Source organism: Dermacentor silvarum, chromosome 3 (genome assembly GCF_013339745.2).
Source record: "Dermacentor silvarum isolate Dsil-2018 chromosome 3, BIME_Dsil_1.4, whole genome shotgun sequence".
Classification (NCBI taxonomy): Eukaryota; Metazoa; Arthropoda; class Arachnida; order Ixodida; family Ixodidae; genus Dermacentor; species Dermacentor silvarum.
This window is the reverse complement of record NC_051156.1, coordinates 211,819,299-211,843,698: the sequence shown is the minus strand read 5'-3', so window position 1 is coordinate 211,843,698 and position 24,400 is coordinate 211,819,299. Positions and strand designations below refer to the sequence as shown.

Genomic DNA, 24,400 nt, shown 5'->3' with positions numbered 1-24,400 from the left:
AAAGTTTTGCCTTTAGAATCGAAAGCAGTGGCAGCTGTAGCAAGCGCACTATTACGTTTTAAGACTCTAGTATCCAGATTCGCATCGACGCCCGAGCCAACTAAAAATAATAATAATAAACAGTAAAAATAAATAAATAAATAAAAGCTTAACGTACATTTTACCTCCAGTGGGCTCCTGGACAGAGGTGCCCCAATGCACCGCACACTTAAAATAAAGTTTACTACTACTACTACTACTACTACTACTACTACTACTACTACTACTACTACTACTACTAATACTCGGCGCTCGTTTACGACAGACTTTGTGCACCGCAACGGTTACCTCATGAAAGCCACCGCAGGCTCTTCGTCGGCGTCCAGTTAACACAGACGGTTGGAGCATCAGTTCTCGTAAAAGAAGGTCTCAGGCTCGAAGCCGGTCGACGCGCCTTGCCTTTAACAAGGTTCTCTACAAATTTCGTATAATCGTCGTGATGATGATGATGATCCGTGATGACGATGACTACTACCAAAGTGCTGCCACGGCCCAAACGGCAACGGCCGCGAAACGTGCGCGAGTCCTCCGTATGACACGCATCGCTCCAGCAAGGCTTCACTCCAACAAAAGCGCGCGCGCGCACAGACGCACAACCTTCCCGTTCATCCCATCGATTTGGTAAGCGTTGGCCGCTCTGTCCTATTCAAGTGGCGAGACACACGTTTCCTTCCTCAATTTGTTATTCCCCTCTCCCAGCACCCCCTAAGGAAGGCCACAATCATCCAAGAACCCGACGGCCATCCGCAAACTGCCCAGCTGATCATGCTATAACCAGATCGATACGACACGCACGAAACGTCCGCGCAGTTGACGTCCTCGATCCGACGACGCATATGATACGCGCGCGGACAAGCTTCCGCGCTCGTGTGCAGTCAGGAGAGGTCAAAGTCCTGCCTTTTTACCGGCTTCTTCCGCCAGCAGTGAGGGCTGTCGCCTCCTCGCGAACGAACGAGACGCGCAAAACGCGGAGCGCGCGACAGGGTCGTATACTATCATACACAGGCCAGACTATATACGGCAAAGACCATCGGGAAGAGACGACGGGGCAATTCCCCTGATCGACAGGCTCTGGCAGCGACGCTGGTGGCAGCAGCAGCAGCAGCAATCCGTCAAGATAAAGCGGTCGACGCACCTCCTCTGCTGGGGGGGTCAAAAAACATGAACCGTAGTTACTCCCGCCACGAAAGATGGCGAGGAGTGAAAGGGGGTCGCTGACGCAGAAGATGTGAGGCCCTTGTTTACCTCGCAGCGACCGCAAAGTATGTCAGGAAAAGAAAGAAAAAAAATATAATAATCATGGTCCTGTAACGAATTGACAACGCCGAAGGCTGGGTCACTCAGATCGGTCACGCATCTAACGCGATTGCGAAAACGCAGGTGGGCGGGGGGAGCGGACGCCACAAGACTAAAAGGATTTGTCACCCGTTCGCAGACAGGCGTGCATAAGCGTATCAGCGCCATTGCGAGAGCAGAGCGCGAACCAGTTCGGCAGTATACAATCGCCGGAGCTCTCTGCTTCACGCCGATGACAAGTAGATTAGTGAAGGGGTTGCCGGCCAACTTCCACGACGGAAGGCGAGCGTCGAGTTCTGGAGAAGAACTGGCTGAAGATACGGAAAATGGATTGGGAGGCGGAAAGACTTTGAGCCGTTGTGATATAGGGACTTTAGTTGTGAGGCGTCTGACTTCGAGAAACGACACTGATGTAACGACGATGCATGAAGGATAGATTAGACGGCTGCTCACGAAAAAATCGACAGAAAGGGTATCGGTTACAAACACGATTGAGGAGAACGCCCAGCTAGGTCAGAGCATCTTTCATATGAAGCACTTGCTCCGTGTCTACGTGTTGTGATCGTTTGGTTCGCGCAAAACTTGAAAAAAAAAAATAATAATAAAGGGGAAAAAAGTTACGAACGGCCGGTGACGTTAGCAATGCACTTATTTAGGTAGTTTAAATTAACGACTTCTTTTGTCGGAAAGGGCAAACATCATTTATTCCATAATAACTAAGTAAAATAAAGCAACGTCAGAGCGGCCCGCAGTCTTGCCCCTGTAAAAACGGAGTGAAGATTCTTCCGGACCTCAATAAAGTTTACTACCTACCTACCTACGCACACGCATACAGAGGCTCAGAGTTGACGGCTCGCTGCCATCAACTCTGAAAATTTGAAATAAATACGGATTCAGAAATGAGCGGCAATAGCACAAACTTAAAACAACCATTTTAGGACGGACAACGCACCATCTGACAGCGGCCTTCGTACGACTGTATTTGCAGTTCGCTCGCAGCCACGGTTTTACCAAAACTCAAAAGCAACCTCTGGGGCAGAGTGAAATCACCACAATGCACATCGGCAAGTTCAAAGCCTCATGGCACAGTGAGAAAAAAATAAAAAGAAAGACTCCCCGTCTTGTTTATTTTATTTATTTATTTGTTCTTATTGCCCCCCCCCCCCCTCCCTACCTTTCGTCTTTCCCGCTCACCTGTTCCGCCCGAGTAACCTACACTGCAGATACGGTCTCATCTAAAGCACACGAGTGCGCACGCGCAGGGGCCATGCGTATCCCTCCCGCGATCTTGCCGCGGGGGAAAACCCTTCCAGTTTACGTTCTTTTTTCCTCCGAGGCCTATTCGTGCGTGTCCTTGACTGCTGCTACCGCACGTGAGCATATACTCTTACGAATGACGCGCTGCCTGCAGGCAGGAAAGAGAGATATATTTATTTTGACACAAATTATTAGTTTGTAGGGTTAAGCATGCAGAGGTTAACCAGGCTGAGCACGAGTGGGCCTGCCCTACACTTGGAAGCGGAGAAAGGGAACAGAAAGGTGCAGAAGGTGTTTGGGGGTTGTGAAACAGACGGGTCTATAGAGCCTGGCAGTCGAAGCACCTCTCTGAGGGTGTATATAGTTTGCCGCCACGCGTCTGAAAGTCTGCTGTCGCGAATATACAGACAAGCAGAAGGCGCGACATTTTCCTTCCGTCGATCTGGTGGCCTTGTATGTATAGTCACAGGCCAGCTTGGTCGTTCGAGATTGGGTGTGCGCTTTCACCGCTCTGTGCACGACTGCAAAGAGTTTTAGCGGTTCGAAACGTATTACTTGATGTCCTGCAGAGAGGAGGATTTACAACCGATTACGTATACAACATTTAGTGTTTTCAAAGCGTTGGGGCGGAGGAGGCTGAGAGAGAGAGAGAGACAAAGGTTAAAAAAATAGCGACAGAACCGTACACCAAATTCTAGCAGCAGCGCTGAGACCTCATCTAACCGAAGTCACATCAGCCTGCAGAACAGCAATTGGTTTCAGCAAGCTTGCATCTGTTGACAAATGCGCCACATTTCTCACGTGCAGTCGCGGTCACACTTAATGACTTTCTCCGGCACTATCCTCTCAATTAGTCATTACCTCCTGCACACTTTACTGTCCTTCAGAGGTTTTTCTCAATAATGTCCTCGCCATCTCTTTCTCACGCTATCAACCTCGACCTTCAATGCCCTCCCCCCCCCCCCGCTACATATAGTATATGCCTTCATTTTAAATCTTGGTTGCGATCGCCTCTACCGGGGCATTTTTTTTTTTGTGACATGTCGCAAAAATGGCACAACGGCACCAGAAAAAGGGCCTAGCACACACACACACAGGCAAACGCTACTTTCAACAACTATTCTCAGGTGTAGTTGTTCCAAGCCTCGTCATTCCTAGTCGCTATGCACATTCACCACCAGCCTTTCTGTGGTAACTTCACCCTGTTTATAGCATTTATACCACAGATCACCCCAAGCATAGTGTTTCCTAGCGATAAATTTCTCCACTTTCCATTCTTTTCGCACTAATTGGCTCGGACGCTGCCGTTATCGCTGGCCGGATGGAGCGATGCTGTTTACATTTAGCGCATTAGGAAGCGTGACTGTATACCCTTTTGTTGTGCGCAGGCGACCTTCCCACATAGTTCCAACTATTCTAACCAATCATCACCTTGTTTGGACAGCAAGGTATAGCCTGCATCGTTTTTTGAGTACAATGCTGCCCTGGCAAAGCTGCGCTTTTGGCCGGCTTCATCAGAATTATAAAGAGACGATAAGATGGCCGCAGTCTAGTACTTAGCAGTCCCCGGCGAGTATTAGAACGCAGCCATGGAATGCGAATAAGAATACAAATGATTGGCATCTTCCGTGTTTCCACGGTTGTAACGCTGTCCAGACTAAATGCATCACGTTGTGTCCATGCAAACGTTTGGCCTTCGCCAGCCTGAGAAGAACCATGCGCACGCACGCACGTACAAACACCACGAGCACGAGCGTGTAACGTGCTTCCGACACGAAGCGCGCCAGCTGCGCGCATTCTCCCCGATTAATGCCACTGCGCCGATTAACGTGGACACCACCCCTCAAAACCCTTTGGATGCCTACTTCGCCGTAAGAAGAAATCCGTTGGAAACAGATGGGCAGCAGTCACGACGCGTATTACGCGCCGGCAACAGCAGCAGCAGCCGCAAACGCGTCCTATACGTGAATATTCAAAAGGCGCGGAGATGCCAAAAAACGAGCTATACAGACGCGGGAGAAATAAGCTTATTTCCTCTTTGTCTGCAACCCGTGACGCAGCGCGCACAACAGGTGGCGCGTTCGCGCGAATAACGGGCTATCCTGCGCGATGTGTGCAGATGCGCTATTCAGGCGGCGGCGGGCAGCAGCCAGAACAGAGTGTGGCTTAAAGCTTTAGTGCAGCTACAATTTCGGCACCTTTTGCGGCGGAAGCTCGCGAGGCTGTCGGGCCTCCAAGCCCGCGGCAAAGAGTGAGACCGTCCCGCTACTTTCTGGTTCTTCAGGCTGCCTGCACCTAGTATAACGCTTAATCGCCACCTCGTATAAACACCGAGCGTTGCTTTATATGACCTATAGCTTCCATCGAAGATTTCTCTGCTCACCTGTATACACACGCATTCACTGCACACCATAGATACTTTCTTCGCTGTTGTAGCTGCCCTCGGCAATTTAGCACTCTATAGATGCATGCCCGATGTGAGGGACTGTTCTATAAAAGCGGATGACAGTCGTGGAACATATTGACGCTGTTCTGCAAAAGAAACGTCAGCCCGGCAGCCTTGGAATTCAGCGCAGAATTATTCTCCTCCATTGTCACCAGTGAACTACATCCGCTATCTATCAAGAGATGGGAGCTAGCTCCAGCTGCACATTATTTTGGCCGAACGAGCCTTTTGGCCGAACGAACCGAAAGGGTGGGTAATAGGCTTCACGACACCCTAACGTCTATGATATTCCAAGCGGGTGGCTAATTTCCACTCGGAGCGTATACTCGCGAACAGTGATGACGGGGACAGCAAGAGGCAGCCGTGCTGCTTCAATTATGGTATACGACACAATCGTGCAGCACAGAGATAAGAATGCAGATATAGATATAGTGGTCGGAGATACGTGGATGCAATGGATTTCCCACCACGCTTATATTGCTCATGCAGAAAACGTACGCCCACTGAAACATTTTTTTTTTTAAATCGCGCTAAGGACGCAAGTGCCGAGTGCACCCCGCTACAATGGGTCTCTCAGCCACAAGCTATCATCGTGACCTTTTCCAGCGGGTACCCACGAAAATGACTGTTCCAGAACTGACACAGAAGCGGGATAGAGGCGTCATGATGCGCACGGAATCTTCGCAGCAGCAGTGAATATCGGATTTGCTACGTCTATGCGGCCACGTACTTCAGTACAGTGAATCCTAAGCTACGTTTATGCATAGACCCGATAAAGTCGAGTCGAGCAAGCTTGCTCGGGCAGAAATCTAGTCAACGGTTTCCGTGTATGAACGTTAGCGGGTCGGCCTGGGTCATCTCGACTTCTGAATCGACCCGCTTGCGTCGAGTTCTGGTAAACAAAACTCTAGGGCAAGATGTCAAGGTTAGTGCAAGTCAGTGAGATTCGAATGTGGAAAGAATGGTGTGGCAACAGCGTCGACAAAAAAGTACAAGGGAGAGAAACATCACACTTTCACTCCCGCCAACTTGTTTCCTCACGCTCGAAATATCCCAGAACAGGAGAGAGAGATCGAACGGGAGAGAGAACACTTCTGAAGGGCGTCTCGCAGAGTGACAACAAGCGCACATCGAAATACAATACCTATCGCGACAGCTATCTCCTGCACAGTGTTAGGTTTTCTCGATATTGCAAAGTTTATCAGCGCCAGCCTCATTTTGAACGCTTGAGGTTCGGCATGATTTCTATAGATACCGTGACGTGTGCTTCATATCGGGAACGACTAAACTAAATAGGAATGCGATGTTAGTCCCCGCCAGCGGTGTGATCAAGAAGATTCGACGACCGAGATAACTTTGTCGAAACGAAAGCCTGCACGCTCCGAGCAGCTTTCGTTGGCGCAGCTGTGTATGCTTGCCGATGTTATCTTCTGGGTCGCCGACAATGCATATATCTAGCGTAAAGCCTCTCCATACGCGGCGGTGGCGCGTGGATGAAGGGGCTTTAATCTAGCGGAGTGAAATGAGCAAGCCAATGTGACAAGGGAACCACTGCCTGCTAATGTCTGCTATCCAGGGGTGGTATTCTGGCCACTGTCGAACTTGCCATCTTGCGTGCGCTCTAATTGGCTCAAAACGTCGTCATTCCACAATTTGATAATGTCCGGAAGCTGGAGACTGTCACCCCTGGAGACTGTCAAATACCGCAGTGTTGTTAAATTCAGACCTGTTGGCATTTTCAGACAATCAGAGAGGCCGATAGCAGCCCTTGCGAGCCAATCGGAGCAGACAGGATGGCAAGTTCGACAATATGGCAGAATTTCACAGTAGGCGCCTTGACAGCGTTTTTGATTCTCCCATGGAGGGAGCTAGCGATTTCTGGTCCGTGCGATTCGAATGCATTTTCGATCTAAAGCACTCGATCGCTGCTTATCTCACGCACTAAGCCCATAGCTATGCGTCTTTATTGATCGGGTTGTTTAAAGGTGGCTGTGCGGACCACTCTTGAAAGGTGCAATGAACTGATAACAATTAAGGAAACAAGGTAGGGCACTTTAGAAGCTTCTAGAAACATTTAGAAGCCTTATAAGCATTTTAGAAGCTTTATCGGAAACACGAGACTAATTTGACACTTTCGGCAAACACCTATCCATAAAACTTGTCTGGATGCCTCCATGTCATACACATATATCTTATTCGGCGGTGGACCACTATAGGCGAGGGAAAAAATAAACGATAATTTATTTAATCACAGATCGCATCGATACTCCCGCGTAGAAATAATTTCTTCAGATTGCACGAAAGCCGCCGTCTCAACGACGAAATAGACCCTCCACAGCGCCACGGCACGGAGTTTCCAGCTAGATAACGAAGATAAGGATTGGTCATACGCCTCGAAAGTGGTTCCTCCTGCTGAAACCGTCGTCATCATTGAGTTAGCTATGGAGAAAAACCGATTAGCGTCTACAGCTAGACAAATCTCGGCAGAGTCATGGTGGTTGATATACAGACCGTTATCAATACTATAGCGTGGTGGTACTGCTCTTTCAAGAGAACGCCCGGATCGCGTGAACAGAAAGAAGTATGAATGAACAGAGGAGGGACACAGTCAGGCGGCTAAGCGCGCTTTGACCCATTTACAGTCGAGACGCAATACCTCCTTTCACCTAGCATAGTCTTCCTTCGAGCGCCAAGCCTCCTTTCAACAGAGCCGCGCTCAGCCAACAACTACAGCGAGCGCGACCAGCCAAGCGAGATACGAGGCAGAACGCCACCCGACGCTATGCCGGAAGTTGGCTGTGTGTCATCGGCGCCCACACTTATGAGCTGCGAACCCGTTCGTGCTTTCTTTTTCATTTTTATTCGCCCGTCCCTTTGCTTTGTCACGCGAGAAACGACGGAGGTGGCGTCAAAACAGAAACGGAACTCCCAATGGCTCACTCGGGTTACGGTGCTAATAATAAAAGTGCCGGATACAGCAGGGATTGCGACGGTGTGGAATCCGCGAGCCACTTGAGCCGGGCTGACGACCCGACGACGAACAACCACAGTGTTGGCCGCAAAACGAAACTGCGCGCGAACCATCTGAAGCTTGAAACGCCAGGTAGGCTGAAACACGAAGAACGCATTCTTTTTTTTTTTTTTTTTGTTCCGTCACATTCAGGACGGCAAATGGCGTACGAGTGTTCGAATGCGACCGATGGGTGAAATGCGCGGTTTCTCGCAAAGCTGCGCTGCAAGGCTCAAAGCGCTTACGCAGAATCAAGTTCAAAATCAGGGCCAATGCTGTCGAGGAGCTCAGTCGTTAAGAGCATCGCGGCCATTCCACATCTTTGATTATACAGTCGAACCCGGCTATATCGAACCCACGTATGATGAATTATTGGATATAACGAACAGCAATAAAATCCCCTTGAAAATTTTTGTATAATTTTTTTTTAATTTTACATATCGAATTTTCTTGTGATCCCCTTCAGATTCGATACATCCGGGTTCGACTAATATATACTGAGGAGATGCGGTTACTTAGGTTAGACGTGGATTGTGCAGAGGCACAGGGCCATGGCCGCGGCCGTTGACAACCAGGTTTCATTCCGGTTTTCTTTTGGCTCCGCAGGTTTCAATCTAAACAACGGCTACGAATGGTACAACCCTCGTTACCGTCGCCACTAACATATATTAGAAAGTTATGTTCCGACGGCCATCGCGACTGAGTCGGGCTAAAGGGGTCCCCACTCACCGGAGTCGACGTCGAGCTGCTCCTCCGTCTTGCACCTGTGCAGATCGGCGCTGCGGCCGCCGCTACCGCTGTGGTCACTCCCGGTGGTCGCGGTGCCAGCGTCCTGGTCCAGCTCCGCGTCGCTCGACATCGAGCGAAGCATGGACGCCGCGTCGTCCTCCTCGGAGTCCATCGACTCCGAGGCCTTGACGAGCAGCGCCATGTTCTCGTACGTCGCAGACGACGCGACGGGACTGGGCACGCTGCCTCCCCCCGCGTCGTCGGAGGCGCTCCTCACGGCGCGCGGCCTCTCCAGCTTGCCGAATTCCACGTAATCCGGCTCGGGGCTTGAACCCTGGTCCTCTTCGTCGGCGCCCTTGGACGAACACGCTTCGTCGTCCAGGGCCACCGTGTCGTAGATGACGTCGTATCCGTCTTGGTCGTCCGTCGGCTCGATCACCGGTGCGGTGGGCGGAGGAGGTGCCTCGCGCAGGGGCTGCGGGTATCCGTGCGGTCGGGCTGCCGGCGGATGGGACGGAGCGCTAGCCAGCTGGCTGGCCGGTCGGAAAGTACTGAACGCAGGCAGAACGTCGCTTTGAGCCTTGGAAGCAGCGGGTTCGCTTTGGCTCGGGCCATCATTTGACGGTGGCACGGCGGCAGGCGGCGGACTCGGCGGCGTCCGAAGTCGCCTACCGCGTCGTTTTGTGCCAGCTGTGAAACGACGGAAGGCGGCGGCCACTTGGCACGTTTAGGAGGCGGCGTCGGTGGCTTCCTCCGGCGTCTCAACTCCTGCGTTTCAGCGGCAGCGTGGGTACTTGATGTCGAACCGGTGGACGCAGCTGCGGCGGAGGAACCACTTCTCTCGGAGCTGGCCGAGCGCGTAAACCCACTCACGGCGATCACGGTCACGTACGGCTTTCCGTGCTCGTCGGTAGTGCCGTTAACGGACGCTGACTGACCTTCCGCACTGTTGGCAGCTTTGTCGCGCTTCAAGCTTGCCGCTTTTTCGCATGTCGATGACGTAACGCCAGCCGCCGCCTCGGGCAATCCGTTTGAAGTTCCGACGCCGTTGCTGTTACGCGGACTGTCGCCATTTGCAGACCCGGCTTTTCTGTCGCCGGTGTTGTCTCGCGACGACGATCGCTTGACACGTTCAGCATCCGACAGATACCTTTCAAAGTACTGCACCAGAAACTCCTCTTGCTCGAGTTCCTCTCGGAGTTGAGCGACGCGCTGCCTGTGCGTCGACAACAAGGTGCGTAGGTCCTCTTCCCATATCAGCGAAAGTTTCGAGTGGGGAAATCGCTTGGCCCAGTGGCGCTGCAAGTCATTGAAGGCTTCCATAGCGATCGTAGGTACGCACTATCCACACGTCGTCACAACCACACACACACACTAGGACTCTGATGAGATGACACACGTAAACACCGTCGAAAACATCGCACGTACAAGGGCGCGACCCACACGAGAGCACAAGGTACACTACACGCTCCCTGCAACGCTCGCGTTCATCTGCGGCCGTTTCTCACTTCCCTCACGCGCGTCGCTGTCGGCGAAGCTGGTGGCGCCGGCTATGTGGGAGATGTGAAAGCTAGCTTTGGGCAAATCACGCGATAACTTTTTCTCGGCTCCGTTCAGCCGTGTCAGCTTACTGCTTTTCGGCAACAATGTGCAGCGGCGTCTTGTTTGGGCAGAGTTCTAGTTTTAATTTCCCACGATTCTATGTTCCCACGTTCGCGTGTTGTGTGGCTTTTGTGTTTCGTGCAGCTCACGTGCGGCGCGTTCGGTTTCGTATTCTACGGTTCGGCCATGCCAAAATGTGACTGCCGGTGACCCGCGTCCCTTGGTGAATGTGCGCAAGCGTAGTTACCCGCCTGAAAAGCTGAGCAAGGAAACATGAGTGAAAGCGCCAGTTCCGCTTCTGAAGCAATTGAGCTCACATGTGAGTTGCTGTCTCATATCACTATCAATGACAAGAGGGAAGAAATCCAAAGGATCTTAGGCTTGCCTCCGGAGGCCAGCCTTTCCAGTGCCGACGCCTCATTGTACTGTCACTTCGTAACTTCTCTGCTTGACAACCTAAGCGCGAATGCGTTGAGAAACGCCGAGGAAGATAGTGCTTACGACGCTGTCGTGCTGCGCTGTCCTCCCGAGGACTTGCTTCTCGTGTTAGCATCCGCTCTTCAGCGTTACAACAAGAGCTTCAGACGCGACAAGGTCGTTGCACTTCTCAGCAAGTTTGTGCGAGGCGACTACCTGCGCAGGTTGCTGGTCCGACAGTGTCACCGGAACGTCACTGACTTCAGCGACGAATGGTCGTGTTCGGCTCTATCCATTCTCGTGTCATTGCCCACACGGGTCGCCAACGTTTGTAATCAGGATATTCCGAACTGCCTAACAAGCAACGCGTACTTCACGTCCCTTTTCGACAGCATCCTTGAAGCCTTGAGCTACGCCCGCGATGAAGTGGACCGCGGTGTCGACGTGCATGTGGCGTTTTTCAGCAGGCTTCTTAGTCGAGTGTGTTTCGTTGGACAATCGGAGCTTCTTGGGACGCACCTCGTTCCCAAGCTAGTGCGCCGTTGCGAAGGCGACTTTGTTTTCCGGCGCGTGTGCGCGAAAGTTCTCACCTCTGCAATGGACGACTGTATGGAAAGCATGCTTATTATGCTGCTGTCGGCTCTTCGCGACTACAACCAAGTCGATTGGTTTTTAGCTGATTCTGTCTGCACGAACAGCAGGCTTAAGTTCCTTCTTACCATGAAGCTGCCGATGATGAAAACGTTTAGCAAAGCAGTTATGCTGCGGAACATCATTGGGTACCTTGCGTCATCGGAAAGGAGGAGGCCGATATTCTTTGACTTTGTGAATGAGGTCCTCAGTGTTTGGGGAGACAAGACACTCATGAAGCATCAAAGTGAGCACCAACAGAAGTATCTTACGAGTGCGCTGATGATATCTCTTGGACACTTGAAGGTGACCAGCTTTGACAAAACCACTGCTGATGGCCTCATGACTAAGCTACTGCATGGTGTACAAAGCCATATTTCATCACCAGAGGAATGGGTACGATTGTACGGCATGATTACAGCAGAGCAGTTTTCCGCTGTACTTCAGCCAGAAGGTCCAAAACTTAACTTCGAGTACAAATGTGACGACGATGTCAACTACCTGTTGTCACTTACAGACATAACTGTTAAATCATCAGACCCTGTCGAAGCAAGTATGGAGGAAGCTGCCAGTAAGGAAGACGAAAAAGACAAGGCCAATGTGGCCACTACTGATAATATGCCCATTGAACTGGACAGTGATGATGACCTTGAGCCTTTTGACATGTCGCATGATGCACCACATGGTGCGAAAAAGCCCATGTACCTGCGCGACTGCATGGAGGGCCTCCTAGATCAAGAAAACAGAGACTGGGTTGAATCTTGCTTGCAGACGATAGCTAGCTTGATTCAGACTTGTAAAGATGATTTACCAGATGTAGCTGAAGAACTGGCCAAAATACTTCTTTACCTTGAGGACAAGTTCGGCCTGGATAGATTTGTAGCCTTGAGGCAGCATGCCCTGGTTACCTTGGCTGTAAACAGTCCCAAGGTTGTTGCAACTTACCTGACAGAGCAGTTCTATGGGGCCCACTTGAATATCAGGCAGAGGCTGGACATACTGGAGGTTCTCGCACTGGCCAGCAACCAGCTAGCATCACCACCTACAGTTGTGCCTCCAGTAGCTGAAAAAAGCGTTTCAGCCCTGGCTGACACACACTGGCAATCTGTCGTGATGGAACGCGTGAAGGCTAACACACGAATCATCAGCAAGGGTGCCACAACCGTCGTGGTGCCTGCCAAAAATCGCTTTTCCGACGTCGCTGGATTCTTTTTCTATCCATTGATGAGCTACTATGACAGGAAGGAGAACACGTTTGACCTTTTAGGTGAAGACAGCTTTGTTCTGGCACGTCTCATCTGCACGCTGGGTATCGTGCAAGACTCGGCTGCCAACTGTCCCAGGAGTGCCCACATGGCCCACTGCCTCATGGAGTTTGTGTCAGCCCTGAAGTACCACACAGAGGCCTGTGTTCGTGATGCGGTCCTGTTTGCACTGTCAGTAATATTCATCACCATTCCAACCAGCTTGCTGCTGTCCAGTGGTGAGCAGGAACTCGTTGAGATTCGAGAGTGGCTTCAGTATGTCATCGAGAAAGACCCTTTTGACGTCTGCAAGCTAAAGGCAGCCCAAGTTCTGCAGCTGCTGATGTCACAAGTTAACAAGGAGCTTCCAGTTTCAGAGAAATAAATTACATAATTTTATTACATTGCTCATTTACGTGTTTCTTATGACAGCTTTATTCTTTCTTTTTCCGCTATAAACACAATGGAATTATGGTTGTCGATGTATATTCAGTTGCCACGGCAATGTGAAACAGCACTTATGTTAAAGTGATGATGGAGCGATGTTCACAGTTAAAAATCTATTTAAAATACATTTGCTGATGGCAAATCCTTTGGGTCGTCAGTTGTCACCTTGAAGCTCTCGTGATCTTCACACCGGGTTGCTTGTATCCATGTGTTGCCAAGTGACCTGAAATATGCCATGAAATTTAAAATTAATTTGTGGGTTAACTCTGTAGTGGAGGACTCCGGATGAAGTTTGACCACCTGGAGATCTTTAACGTGAAAACAAAGCATGGTACCCAAGTGTTCTGCTTGTTTGTTATGCATGGTACACTGCATTCTGCCTGCATCAGAATGCGGCCAGACCCGCCGTGGTTGCTTAGTGCTATGGTGTTGGGCTGCTAAGCACGAGGTCGCGGGTTCAAATCCCGGCCACAGCGGCCACATTTTCGATGGTGAAATGCGAGAACACCCGTGTATTTAGATTTAGGTGCACGTTAAAGGTGGTCCAAATTTTCCGTAGTCCCCCACTACGGCATGCCTCATAATCAAATCGCTGTTTTGGCACATAAAACCTGATAATTTAAGAATGCGGCCAGGAATCGAACCCACAACTTACCTCAAGCTCAGCAGTGCAACACTGCAGCCACTGAGCCACCGCGGCAAGTAAATATGCCATGAATATGGATGCTGATATGTTCATATGTAACATCAGCTGCAGCAAAGAAAGTGCAGTCGTGTGGTCTCGTACTGTACGTCAAGTTTTCAAGCCTTCCATTTATTCTAAAAATTTTTGTGCATATAGCTGTAACACTTGTTTAACCATAGTACACTAGTCCCATATTCACAAATAAACACACTCTGCCAAGTCATAGTCATTGCTCTATTGTAATTCTTCTCCACTGTTTCTGAGCTAAAATTCTGTATCAAGGTGCTTTTAGCATCTGCTTTAGATAGGTGTTTCTCGAGCCACTCCTTATTACAAGAATTGCCGAGAAGTTATTCGATCACACTGATGGTGTCAGTCAAGTTCCACACTACCCTGCTCTTTGTAAAGTCAAGAAGAAGTTTTAAGACAACATGGTGCCGGTTATTACAGAGGCAATTTGCTTTACCTTTGAGTGCTGTGCTACTGTAATGTTATGTTGGCTCTAAATGGGACCCATCTTGCCTGTATAGCCAGGACAAGACCTCATGTCTCTCATAACGCAGTTGAAATGTTCCTGGTTTCAACATTACTGCTTAACTGCATCTACTAAGAGTCGCTGGCAGCTTTCTTCATTGACTGGCAGGAAGTTTGACATTTTCACCTACACAAAAAGCTAACTTTCCTTGTGTTGACGTCCAACCAGAGTTGCTAAGAGGCAGGGAACAGCACTGCCTAGTGTTTGCAAAAGTGTAACCCTAACACAATCAACTCTCGTCTATATGGTTCACAAGGCATTGTTGTCCATTGTGTTACAAACAAATTGCCTGGTTTGAGGTTTAATGTGTTGCATGCTCAGGCTAATTTCGCTTGTCAATGTTCAAGAAGCATTTTTTTTTATAGCTCTGTGTGTGAGGAAGCATGTTCGTTGTTTTAATTTCACGCAGTGAGTGCATGTTTTGTGGGTGGACATGAATTGACAAGCTTCATGTCCTCCTCAAAAATTTGCAAATGTGCATTGAATTGACTAAATATATAGTACTTTCTCATGTTTGGACTGTGAAAAAGGCTGTTTTGAGATCGAGGAGTGTAGATTATAAATGGAGAGATTTAGGGAACAAGTAAGTTGCTAAGTAAATGAAGACCCTCTCATGCCTTGCTCTGTGCTGCATAAGTGTCACATACAGTAGTTGCATCTAAGGAGGGCAGACAAATAAAAATATATTGTGCTGTAAAAGTGAAGAAGTGTCCATAGCATTCAGTTGATGCTGCTTTACATTCTGAAACATGAAGCTGGACTAAAATTTGAACTATAAAAGTGCTCTATACGGCCAATAAAATGTAGCGAACTGGTTCAAATTATGCGGCTAAGAACAATAAGTTTTGAAAAAAAGAAAATATTACTTTTGCATGACATCGCATCCAGTGTCACTCTGTCAAACAATGTGAAGTTGGAATATATTATGTACAAACAGGAATGACAAAAGAAGTGATCAGTTCTTAACGGTCACTGTTTTAGGGGCGAAGCTCCTTAGGGTGTGGGTCTGTCCCTCCTCTGTAGTATGTAGTAGTAGTCGTCGTCGTAGTAGGTAGACACGTCTACTTTTATGAAAAAAAAAATTCCGAAAGTTGTGTCCGTAGCGCGGAATCGAACCAGGGACCCCTCGCTTCCGAACGCGCGGCGCTAACCACTACGCCACGAAGCGCACATGGACACACGCACCACGATGGCAATAAATACCCAACATTAACGAAAGACTGCGCGTTTCTAACGCGTTTGTGCTAGCGCGTTACGGCCCGTGTAAGAAGCTGGTGTAAGACACTGTGGCCTCTCCGCCTTACCCCCCGTATTCATAAACGCTGATGGCGTCGGCAAACGCGGTGCACGTTCCGGCATGTGTAAACGGCTGCATAAGACGCTGTGGCCTCTCCCCCTTACTAGAGAGTACTGCACGTTTCTAACGCGTTTGTGCTAGCGTCCCCTTAAGCGGGAGATGGTGCAATGATAATGAAGGGCGCTGTTATAAAATAGGAATGACGTCACATATGGCGCGTGTCATTGGTGGAAGTCAATTGTTCGATTTAGTGCGGCGAGACTGGGTGAATTACACGGAAGATTCACGGTTTACCGATGATTCTCTCCGGAGCTTCGCCCACTCATCATCATTCACCCCGTGGATATGCGGTGTTTTTTTTGTTGTCCTCGTTTCCATTTTATTATCATGATCAACTAATCTGGCGTGTATTCCTCCCAGATGGGTCTTGTCTGCTATCTCAATAGTCAAGAAAGTGCACTTTCTGAGTTGGCAATGGGAGGACAAATTTACGCTGTCGTTAGCCTTTTCGTGAAATAAGTCTTTGTCACATTTCTTATTTCAGGAAGTTGACATGTGAATAATCGGATGTGATGAACATACCTAATGTGATGCTCAATTAGGTTTCAAATGGGCTCAGGCAACACCATCCATAACTAGATAAAAGAGAGCTTTCGCTTGTCTGTAAACGCATAAGGTAGGAGGGGGGGGGGGAATGCTTGCGAAATAACGGGTTACTTAGAGGTGTATGGGGGCAACAATGCTGGTAGTAACATCTTGTGATGCAGAGCTTAAGCAAAGATCGCACAAAGATAATACTGCAGTGACCTACTGTATTCTACTTAACCGCTGGCGTAAAGCATTAGTAGCAGCATAATTGTTAACACACAGTCCTTTTATGATTTTGCTTTGGCAAGAACACTCCTGCGACACAATTTTTCAAATGCATTGTAATTGGACAAAACATTACAAGATGTCGCTAAAAGCTTTGCTGCTGTTGTCCATTGCTCCACTAACTTCGTAATCCGTAAACGATAAGAACTATGCAGATAATCTGGAACTCGTTTAATACTTCGGAATGTTCATGCAATGTCAGCATGCTGAGGGAGCTGTGGAAAGACAGATGTGCAAAGGTCTTCCCCAGTTCTAAGTGGTGTTGCCTAAGCTCCGTTCTTGAATGGTGTTGTGATAAAATTGGCCTGATATTGACAGTTGGCATTCTGCACACTCCAGCCCATGTCAGGTTCATCCATTTGTCACACTTGTACAACACATATGCACTAAAGCACCGAGAAGCACTGAAGGCAGCACAAGATTGGAGCAGAGAGTAGGTGCCTTTTGCTAACTTACAATGCATTTATGTTGTTAATACAGCTGCTCCTCAGGAACTCTCCATGTGCACACTGTATCGACCGAAAGTACCACTGCATGTTGTCCACGAGGGCTGGCAGTGAACCTGTAATGAATAACATGAAAGGTTAGGAAAAAATAATGGATGAACACTGTACGGTGGGTTAGCCTGTAGTGAATAAATGATTGCAGTTAATCGAACATTCTGCAAATGAATGTGGTGGTTACAAATGACCTGTAATTTATGACTGTCTTTGTCAATTTTCAAAATTTTGCAGTTCGTGATTTGTGCAGTCCAACTTTCGTCCGTATGTACCGTTGTGCTATTAGCTCTTTCTTCTGTGTCTTCAATGTCCGGGTGCGTCTAGCAATATTGTTTTTCTAAACAAAAACTAGTTTGTGGCCACCAGAGTAGCATTTATGACTGCTGCACTGGTGAATTAGCTAAAAAAAAAAGAGGAAGCTTTGTACAGCTTGCTGAAGATATAATGTGTACAATACTGTGTGGTATATTTCACAGTTCCCACTTAATTTCTAGACTAGACGAGGTGAAGATCCAGGCTGCATTACCAGCTGCAATGTGCACAGCTTGTGACATTACAGAGTGAAGTAAGAACATACTGTTCATGTTACCACAAGCCACTTTCTATTGCTGGCCAAATGGACACATGAAGAAGCAGACGTATCCTTACATAAGATGAAGACTATGTTTTAAATTTAAATATTCATCACCATGTAGATAAATGACAGAGGAATAAAATACAATCACGGTACTCTTCAGGCACTAAATTTTCAAATGTTATGCGGCTGCATCAAAGAGGGTCCCAAAAAGTGTGCAGCGTCTTTCATCCAAAATTTATGTCATCATGGGGAGTAGATGCGAGAATTTCAAAGTGACATTCTCACATGGTTTCTTTTCTATTTTCCCACCGTTTACTGCCTAACCAAGCCTCGGCTCATGGCAAAGCTGGCCTATTTGCAATTGCAGAAGTGTAATGTGTATATATATATATATATATATATATATATATATATATATCTTTTTACCTATCCTGGTGGCACAGGGGCTAGGACATTCTGCTGCTGCGCATGAGGTCATGGGTTGAATTCCCAGCCACGGCAATAACACTTCAATGGGGCAAAATGCAAAAAAATACTCGTGTACTTAGATTTAGGTACACATTAAAGAAACCGAGTCTGTCAAGATTAATACGAAGTCCTCCACCACGGTGGCATATTTCATAGCCCCATTGTTGCTTCGGGATGTTAAACCCCATGAGCCTAATGAATCGATTTAGGTTAACTTGACGTTTCTTCTTAGCATCGCTTTAAACAAGACTCAAGTTCATGAGGCTTTATCGCCAGTGCAAGTGCTTCTCACCTCTGACGCTACTGAGCTTGCTGTTGTAGCACACTTCAGCACATGCTGTAGCATTTCCTGGCTGGGTGTCTCGCTGCTGCCAGCTCCTTGCTGCCACTTCCAAGTCGCCGAGTTCGGCTATGCATCTCCTCCACTGGAAAATAGAGGTTGATGTCGGACACTTTACTTGTCAAACAGGACAGATGGTCACAAGAAGATCGAGATTAAAATTGATCAAGATTGTAAGGGGGCTTCGAGTAGAGTTCAGCTGTTGTACTTGATGTGGCTTGTCTATAAATCCCCTTTTGAACAAGTAAAGCAAGTACAAACACACTCACATCTTGTCGAAGTCCCCTTACAATCTTGCAAGTCTCCTTGTTGAAACATTGGTTGAAGCTTCCCTTGTTCGCCATTGTTGTTGACCACATTACCTGTCGGTTATTTCTGTAGTTTATTTATATTGGTGTGCTGGCCTTGGTATACCAACTCAATGGTATACCAACTGGTATACCAACTCAATGGAAAATTTACTTAAGTAGAGCCAGCTGTAAAACAGTTCGATTAATTAAAAATTAAATTTGTTTATTAACTGGACGATTACTTATTGATCATAGTGCTAATGGAAGTTGGCCAAATAGTCAATTTATTTACCTTTTTAATTACTCAGTTCAATAAATATATGTGACAAACAGAGAAATAGTTGGAAAGTAGTTGGGGAAAGGTGTTTTGTATACGCTATACTGTTTCTACTGCCCTCATGTACAAATGCCCTTTCTGTGTCTGCAGGCGCCATATGCCTGCAGACGCAAAAACCAAATTGCCTAAGCTTTTGCCATAAATAAATATATTTCTGCAGGGTTGTTTGCTGTTATGCCAGTGCGTGCGACTTCTATGACTAAATTGCAAATCTGCCTGCATACTCATTACACGAATTTTTCCTCTAAGTGTGGCTTCACTGCATTTGTAGATGTATTGCCTTGAAGCCCCACTGCAATTCGGAAGGGATCGCCTGTGAGAGGCGCTCCTAATTTGGCTGAATATACAAAGCACAGTTGCTTGAGAAGCTTTGTTTTATGCCGATAATTCTTCAATATTGGTCATATAATGCTACTGTGCTATGAAGCTATTTCATGATTTTTTATTGTTTCATTTTCCAAGTATTGAACAAGAAGTACAAATTGTTATAGGTAGGGGTGCGTTAGGAGAACGAAAGCAGGGCACTTAAAGTGGGAGTTCATCTTAGTCTCTATATTCTTAGTCTCTAGAGATACATCAATGCTACAGAAGGCCTACCGCATTGACTAGAATCATTTAGGCCTGGTGTGGTCTTTCAACTTTTTAGACAGAGATGATATGATTCATAATGTGTGTGTGAGTTACAGGAACAGATTGCGAATGTTTCTGCTTCTGCTGCTTAGCCGACTGCACATTCATTTTACTCGATAACTGCTCACCAGTGAATAGATGAAATCTTCCTTCTCTTCTGCAGCATCGGCCAGCAACACCAGACATGCCATGTTGCAGTACCTTTGTACAAACAATGTTGTCCTCCTCAACTCACACTGAGTGTCTGTCCTTATATCATTGTCACTGAGCACAGTACATCGTCTAATGTCCTCAGCACTACACACTCGTTCACTTCCATTTTGTGGTTGTTCAGTCGCACGCATGCTGTACAGACGAAGGAGGCCACCACCATTGTCCTTGTGTTTTCTGAAGGATTTGTTAGAGTCCTCTATGGGAACGTCAAGTGCTTCGCCTAGTTCAACCTGAACCACCGGTGGCAGGTCAAATGTATTCCGAATGTTCTCCTTTGGAGAATCTTGTTCTGGATTAGCCGCTTCGGACTCAGGTGGCCTTACATACGTTTTGCGCAGAGCTGCAAGCAGACTTCTCTTTCCAGACGATCCCTCTTTACTTCTGCTAAGGGACGAGCACGCTTCACCAAATTTTGTCAACGCCCGCTGAAACTTCTTTGCATACAGACCGAACAGGATCTGATTGTGTGGCTGGCACGTGGTGACCTCATCTGATGTTACAGCATGGTCCTTCGTTCTTTGGCTCATGGGGTGACTGGTAAGAGTTGGCGGAACCATCGTCTGCGCCTGGTAGAACAGTCCCGCCGCGTCGAACCCCATGCCGGCGTCGTAGTCCTGAAAGACATTGGCGTCTGTGTCGTACCGATACGGTGTCGCGGCGGCGGTGTACTCCTGGCCTTGCACTTCTTCAATGTCCTTCAGCACGCGGTTCAAGTCCGGTCTGGACACGTACTTCCTCAGGTTCCTCTTGGAGTTCCTGTAAGACGACCTTCGTCTCCGTGTGCTGTCTGTCGCCAGGTTCTCCCGAGAGATTCTGAGACAATCTGCGACCGTGTACTGAAGGTCGGCGAGGCGCCTCAGACAAGCGTCGGGTCCCGCGCCGTCCGACGTGTCTTCGGCCGAATCGAAGTCCGAGAGGAAATCACTGTCGGGCAGGCTCTGCTTTCCTGTCGCCTGCAGTATGGTTGATGCCAGCGGGGCGCATGGTGAAGACTGGTTGGTCGTCTGCGACGACATGGCCGAGTCGACGTCACTGAGCGAGTCGGCCCTTTCAGGTTCCTTGTCCTCCGGAGCTGGCAGTTGGTGTGTACCATCATCGTGGGTGTCCTGTTCCTGGATGAGGTTATCGCTGCGCGACAAGCTTTTTTCGTCGTCCGCGGCATTGGCGTCGTCGTCGACGACGTACTTGTCGAGCTCTTTGGGGCTCTCGTTAGACTGCTTATTGATGACGGCCAGGTCCTTGAGCCACGAAGCCTCCAGGTAAACGTTCACTAGGCGCACGGCGGGGGGTATAGGATATTTCACGGGGACGTCCTGCATTGCCAGCTGTGAGAAAAGAGAGAGACAATTGAATATACTAACTGTTTGCTCTTGAAGCCTGCTACACACGTGGTAATTCATTAAGTTATACGATCGGAGGGGTCAGATTTCTTGCAAGGTATAACGAGCCGCAGCGTGAAGTAAACGTGTAGCGCTGTATTTCGACCTCCTCAACGACACATGTGAGCATCTAATGCACTACCTAAAAGGTTCTTTCTTTCGCGCTCTCTTCCTTTCCATATTTCTTTCAATCATTCTTGCATTCTTTCTTTGTTCTTTCGTTCATTCTTTCGTTTCTTCATTAATATTCAGCCATTGCATCTTTGCTTGCTTACAGGGGTATAAGCCATTCCTGATGATGATAATTTTGCATCATATTTTTTCAGGTATGAGCCATTGCTGATGATGATATTTTTTGTTTCACTCGTCTACTTGGTTTGTATCACTAGACTACGCACCGCTTTTGCAGGCATGAGCCATTGCAACAAGCCTACGAGCTTATAGCTTTTAAAAACACGGGTCATCCTGCTTATAAGTAAATCCTACGAGCTTTTAAAGACTCGGGTCAATCCCGTTTGTAAGCCTTGCAGAAACAACCCACGCCGCCGGCAATTTATGTCCTTACTGTTAATGCAGACAGTTACCTAGGAGATCCTAGCAGGACCGACAGGACCGCAAGATTAATGCTACTTGCCACCGTGCATATGTTTCTCACTTACCCTTTCCTTAGAAGTAGCCGCCAGGAGCAGGAGCTGCGTTATTTCAGGGGTGAACTGACTTGCCAGCACTCTGAAAGAAAAGCAGGACATGAAGAATTTATACAAAACAGGTGGAATTGAAAGTAAGGACCAGTAGCAACTGCCTGCCATGAAGCGCCCGGATTTCAAAGAGATCCGAATGAGGCAGAACTTTACGGGAAGATGGAGGCTTAAGCGATGAACAGTAGTCGAACAAGGGATGTCGCGGAAGCCAATGTTTCGACCACGGTACTTGTCTTTGTCAGGGCAGCAACTGCTTTGCTTAGCAGCGTTTAGCTATGTGTGCTAAGGAAATCGGGGGGCACTCACATTGTCCTGTCATCTTCCATTGGTAAAACGATGCTAAGGAAAGCAGTTGCTGCTGTGACAAAGGCAAGTCCCCTTGTCAAAACATTGGCTTCCGCGACATCCCTTGCTCAACTACTGCTCATCAGATTTTATAGAGCATTCTGCTTTAAACTGGTGGTTCCACGGCTGTCTTAATCTTCTCGTGCACAAATTTTTCAAGTAACAATAATAATGTACTTTTCATAAGATGTATTTTACCAGCCCCGAGCTAAAGAACATCCTGTTCTTGAATCCCTGATACGTTTCATCTCGTGTCGACCATCGTTTAAGAGCTCAAGGACCTTCTGCAGACCAACATGTACGCCCATTCGTTCGTGCCAAATACGTCATCTGAATGTAATCACCTCTCCTCTTCCATCGCCGGCATCCCTGATCATACTTCTTTCAAGACTGCCACTTTTAACATAATTTGGACTTACCACTTCTGTCAGTAACGCTGTAATGGCACTGAGAGTATTTAAATAAATCAATAAACAAGTAAATAAATAAATAAACAAATAAACAAAAAATAAATAAATAACCACCGTAACAGCTGAGCATCAGAAAACGCGCTTATAGCCTTCCAATGAGCACTTTTTACTTAGTTTTGAATATCACAGCAAAGTACATTCCAAGCACACAAAAAAATGAAAGGAAAGATAGAGAGAGAGAGAGATCATTTTCGTGTATTTAGTAGTGCACTTTTTGGAATTCACTGTTTCGTACTCCACTCTGTTACTCTATATAGCGAAGTACTCAGTAACACAAACATATTTCTTGAAAATCCTCGAAGAAGGAGAAGCACCTTGTACAAGTCTGGTACGTAGTTCCCTGAAAAGGCCTTCGTCAGAGCTGGCTCCTCCCCAATAAGAGTACATGTGCGGGGAAGCCCGCTTTACCGAGTCGCTTTACACGGAGACTGTTGTCTTCGTAGAACATCGAACCAACCCACCAATCTTTCTTTTGAATTGTTGTCAAAAGTGACCTTAAACTCACCTTTCATCAAAAATAACGCAGCTGGCGAGTACACCGGGCATCTTCTGCAGTTCCTCCAGATGCTTGTAACCCTTCGTGAAGACGTTAGACGCTGCCTGTTGTAATAGAAGCACAACACGTATTTCGCATGATACCATGAAACGTCAACGTAAGAAATCCGTGCATACGATTAAATAATAATAAAAAAAGTCATAGGAGGACTCAGAAGTACGAGCATTCGGCAGCATGAGAACAACGAGTGAGATAGAGACATTCTTCAATGGATGCTGGAAATGTTTGCCCGGCCATACGCCCAGTTTGCTACCCCAGATGACGAAGGTGACAAATGAGGTGACGCATCCATACGTTGTGCACACGCACACACAATACTAGTGCGTCTGGTCTGGAGTGTCTGGCACTAGAGTGCCAGACATTAGAGCGTCTAGAGACACTAGACACACTAGAGTGTCGATACTCGAGTGTCTGGCAGGTAACTAGAGTGTCTGATCAAGGCCAGGGTCTTCAGGACAACGAACGTAGCGTAGCAAGTTAATGACACAATTATGTGAAACGAGTGAGAAGAACCAGAGGAGCGGTTCTGAGCTGAGCTGGTTGGCGTCTACTTTCCAGCAATTCAGCACACACTCATTTTGATAACACTTGTCGTCTTCCCTCCGTGTTGTCAAAATAAGTGCCTAACAGAAAGTAAGCAAGTGTTACACGTTTGTAAAACATAAAGGCGAAAGCCTGCCAGATGTGGGAGAAGACGACGACGAACGCTCAAGCAGTGGTACGAGCGCGAGGGGCACTACGGGAACACTGGCATGATCAGCGGCATTGGTGTCAGCTGTGGAAGAAGACGACGACGAACGCGCGAGCAGTGGCACGAGCGCGTCTCTGTGACCACGTGATGTGTGCAATCAGGTACACACTAGGCACACCTTTAGTAAGCGACACCCGTGGAGCAGCCATGGCTTCAGGGAAGCGTGCTCGTCTCGCACCTGCGGAGGCCCGGGTTCGATTCCCACCCAGACCGAAATTTACCAAATTTTCAAAGCCACTAATTTACATTGCTTACAGGACCCTCCCTGAGAAATGTGACGTCAATTTGGGCATTTTTGACGTGTTTTTACTCTTTGCAGCGTTGGCCATTTTTCGT

General features: G+C 47.9%; 3 protein-coding genes across 6 annotated transcripts in view; 1 reads left to right on the top strand and 2 right to left on the bottom strand.

The window, feature by feature from the left end:
* Positions 1–8,991, bottom strand: part of LOC119446622 (active breakpoint cluster region-related protein) — a 155,507-nt gene extending 146,516 nt beyond the window's left edge. Inside the window, exon 1 of the mRNA XM_049664240.1 lies at positions 8,778–8,991. Within this exon, the coding sequence (XP_049520197.1) occupies positions 8,778–8,979 (202 nt within the window). The 5' untranslated portion in view covers positions 8,980–8,991. The remainder of the gene's footprint in view (positions 1–8,777) is intronic.
* Positions 8,992–10,460: 1,469 nt separating this feature from the next.
* LOC119446623 (telomere length regulation protein TEL2 homolog) lies at positions 10,461–13,085 on the top strand. Its single transcript, XM_037711104.2, has one exon. It carries the CDS (start codon positions 10,653–10,655, stop codon positions 13,053–13,055), a length of 2,403 nt encoding a protein of 800 aa, XP_037567032.1. The 5' UTR covers positions 10,461–10,652; the 3' UTR covers positions 13,056–13,085.
* Positions 13,042–24,400, bottom strand: part of LOC119446621 (uncharacterized) — a 71,164-nt gene continuing 59,805 nt past the window's right edge. For all 4 annotated transcript variants that reach the window (XM_037711099.2, XM_037711098.2, XM_037711101.2 and 1 more), the window contains exons 7-12: positions 23,263–23,357; positions 21,901–21,970; positions 19,778–21,187; positions 18,345–18,477; positions 16,964–17,069; positions 13,042–13,340 (exon numbers count right to left, since the gene is read on the bottom strand). In XM_037711099.2, the coding sequence (XP_037567027.1) occupies positions 13,235–13,340; positions 16,964–17,069; positions 18,345–18,477; positions 19,778–21,187; positions 21,901–21,970; positions 23,263–23,357 (1,920 nt within the window). In that variant the 3' untranslated portion in view covers positions 13,042–13,234. The remainder of the gene's footprint in view (positions 13,341–16,963; positions 17,070–18,344; positions 18,478–19,777; positions 21,188–21,900; positions 21,971–23,262; positions 23,358–24,400) is intronic.

Coding starts and splice junctions, on each gene's coding strand:
- LOC119446623 (XM_037711104.2), top strand. CDS start 10,653: ATGAGTGAAAGCGCCAGTTCCGCTTCTGAAGCAATTGAGCTCACATGT.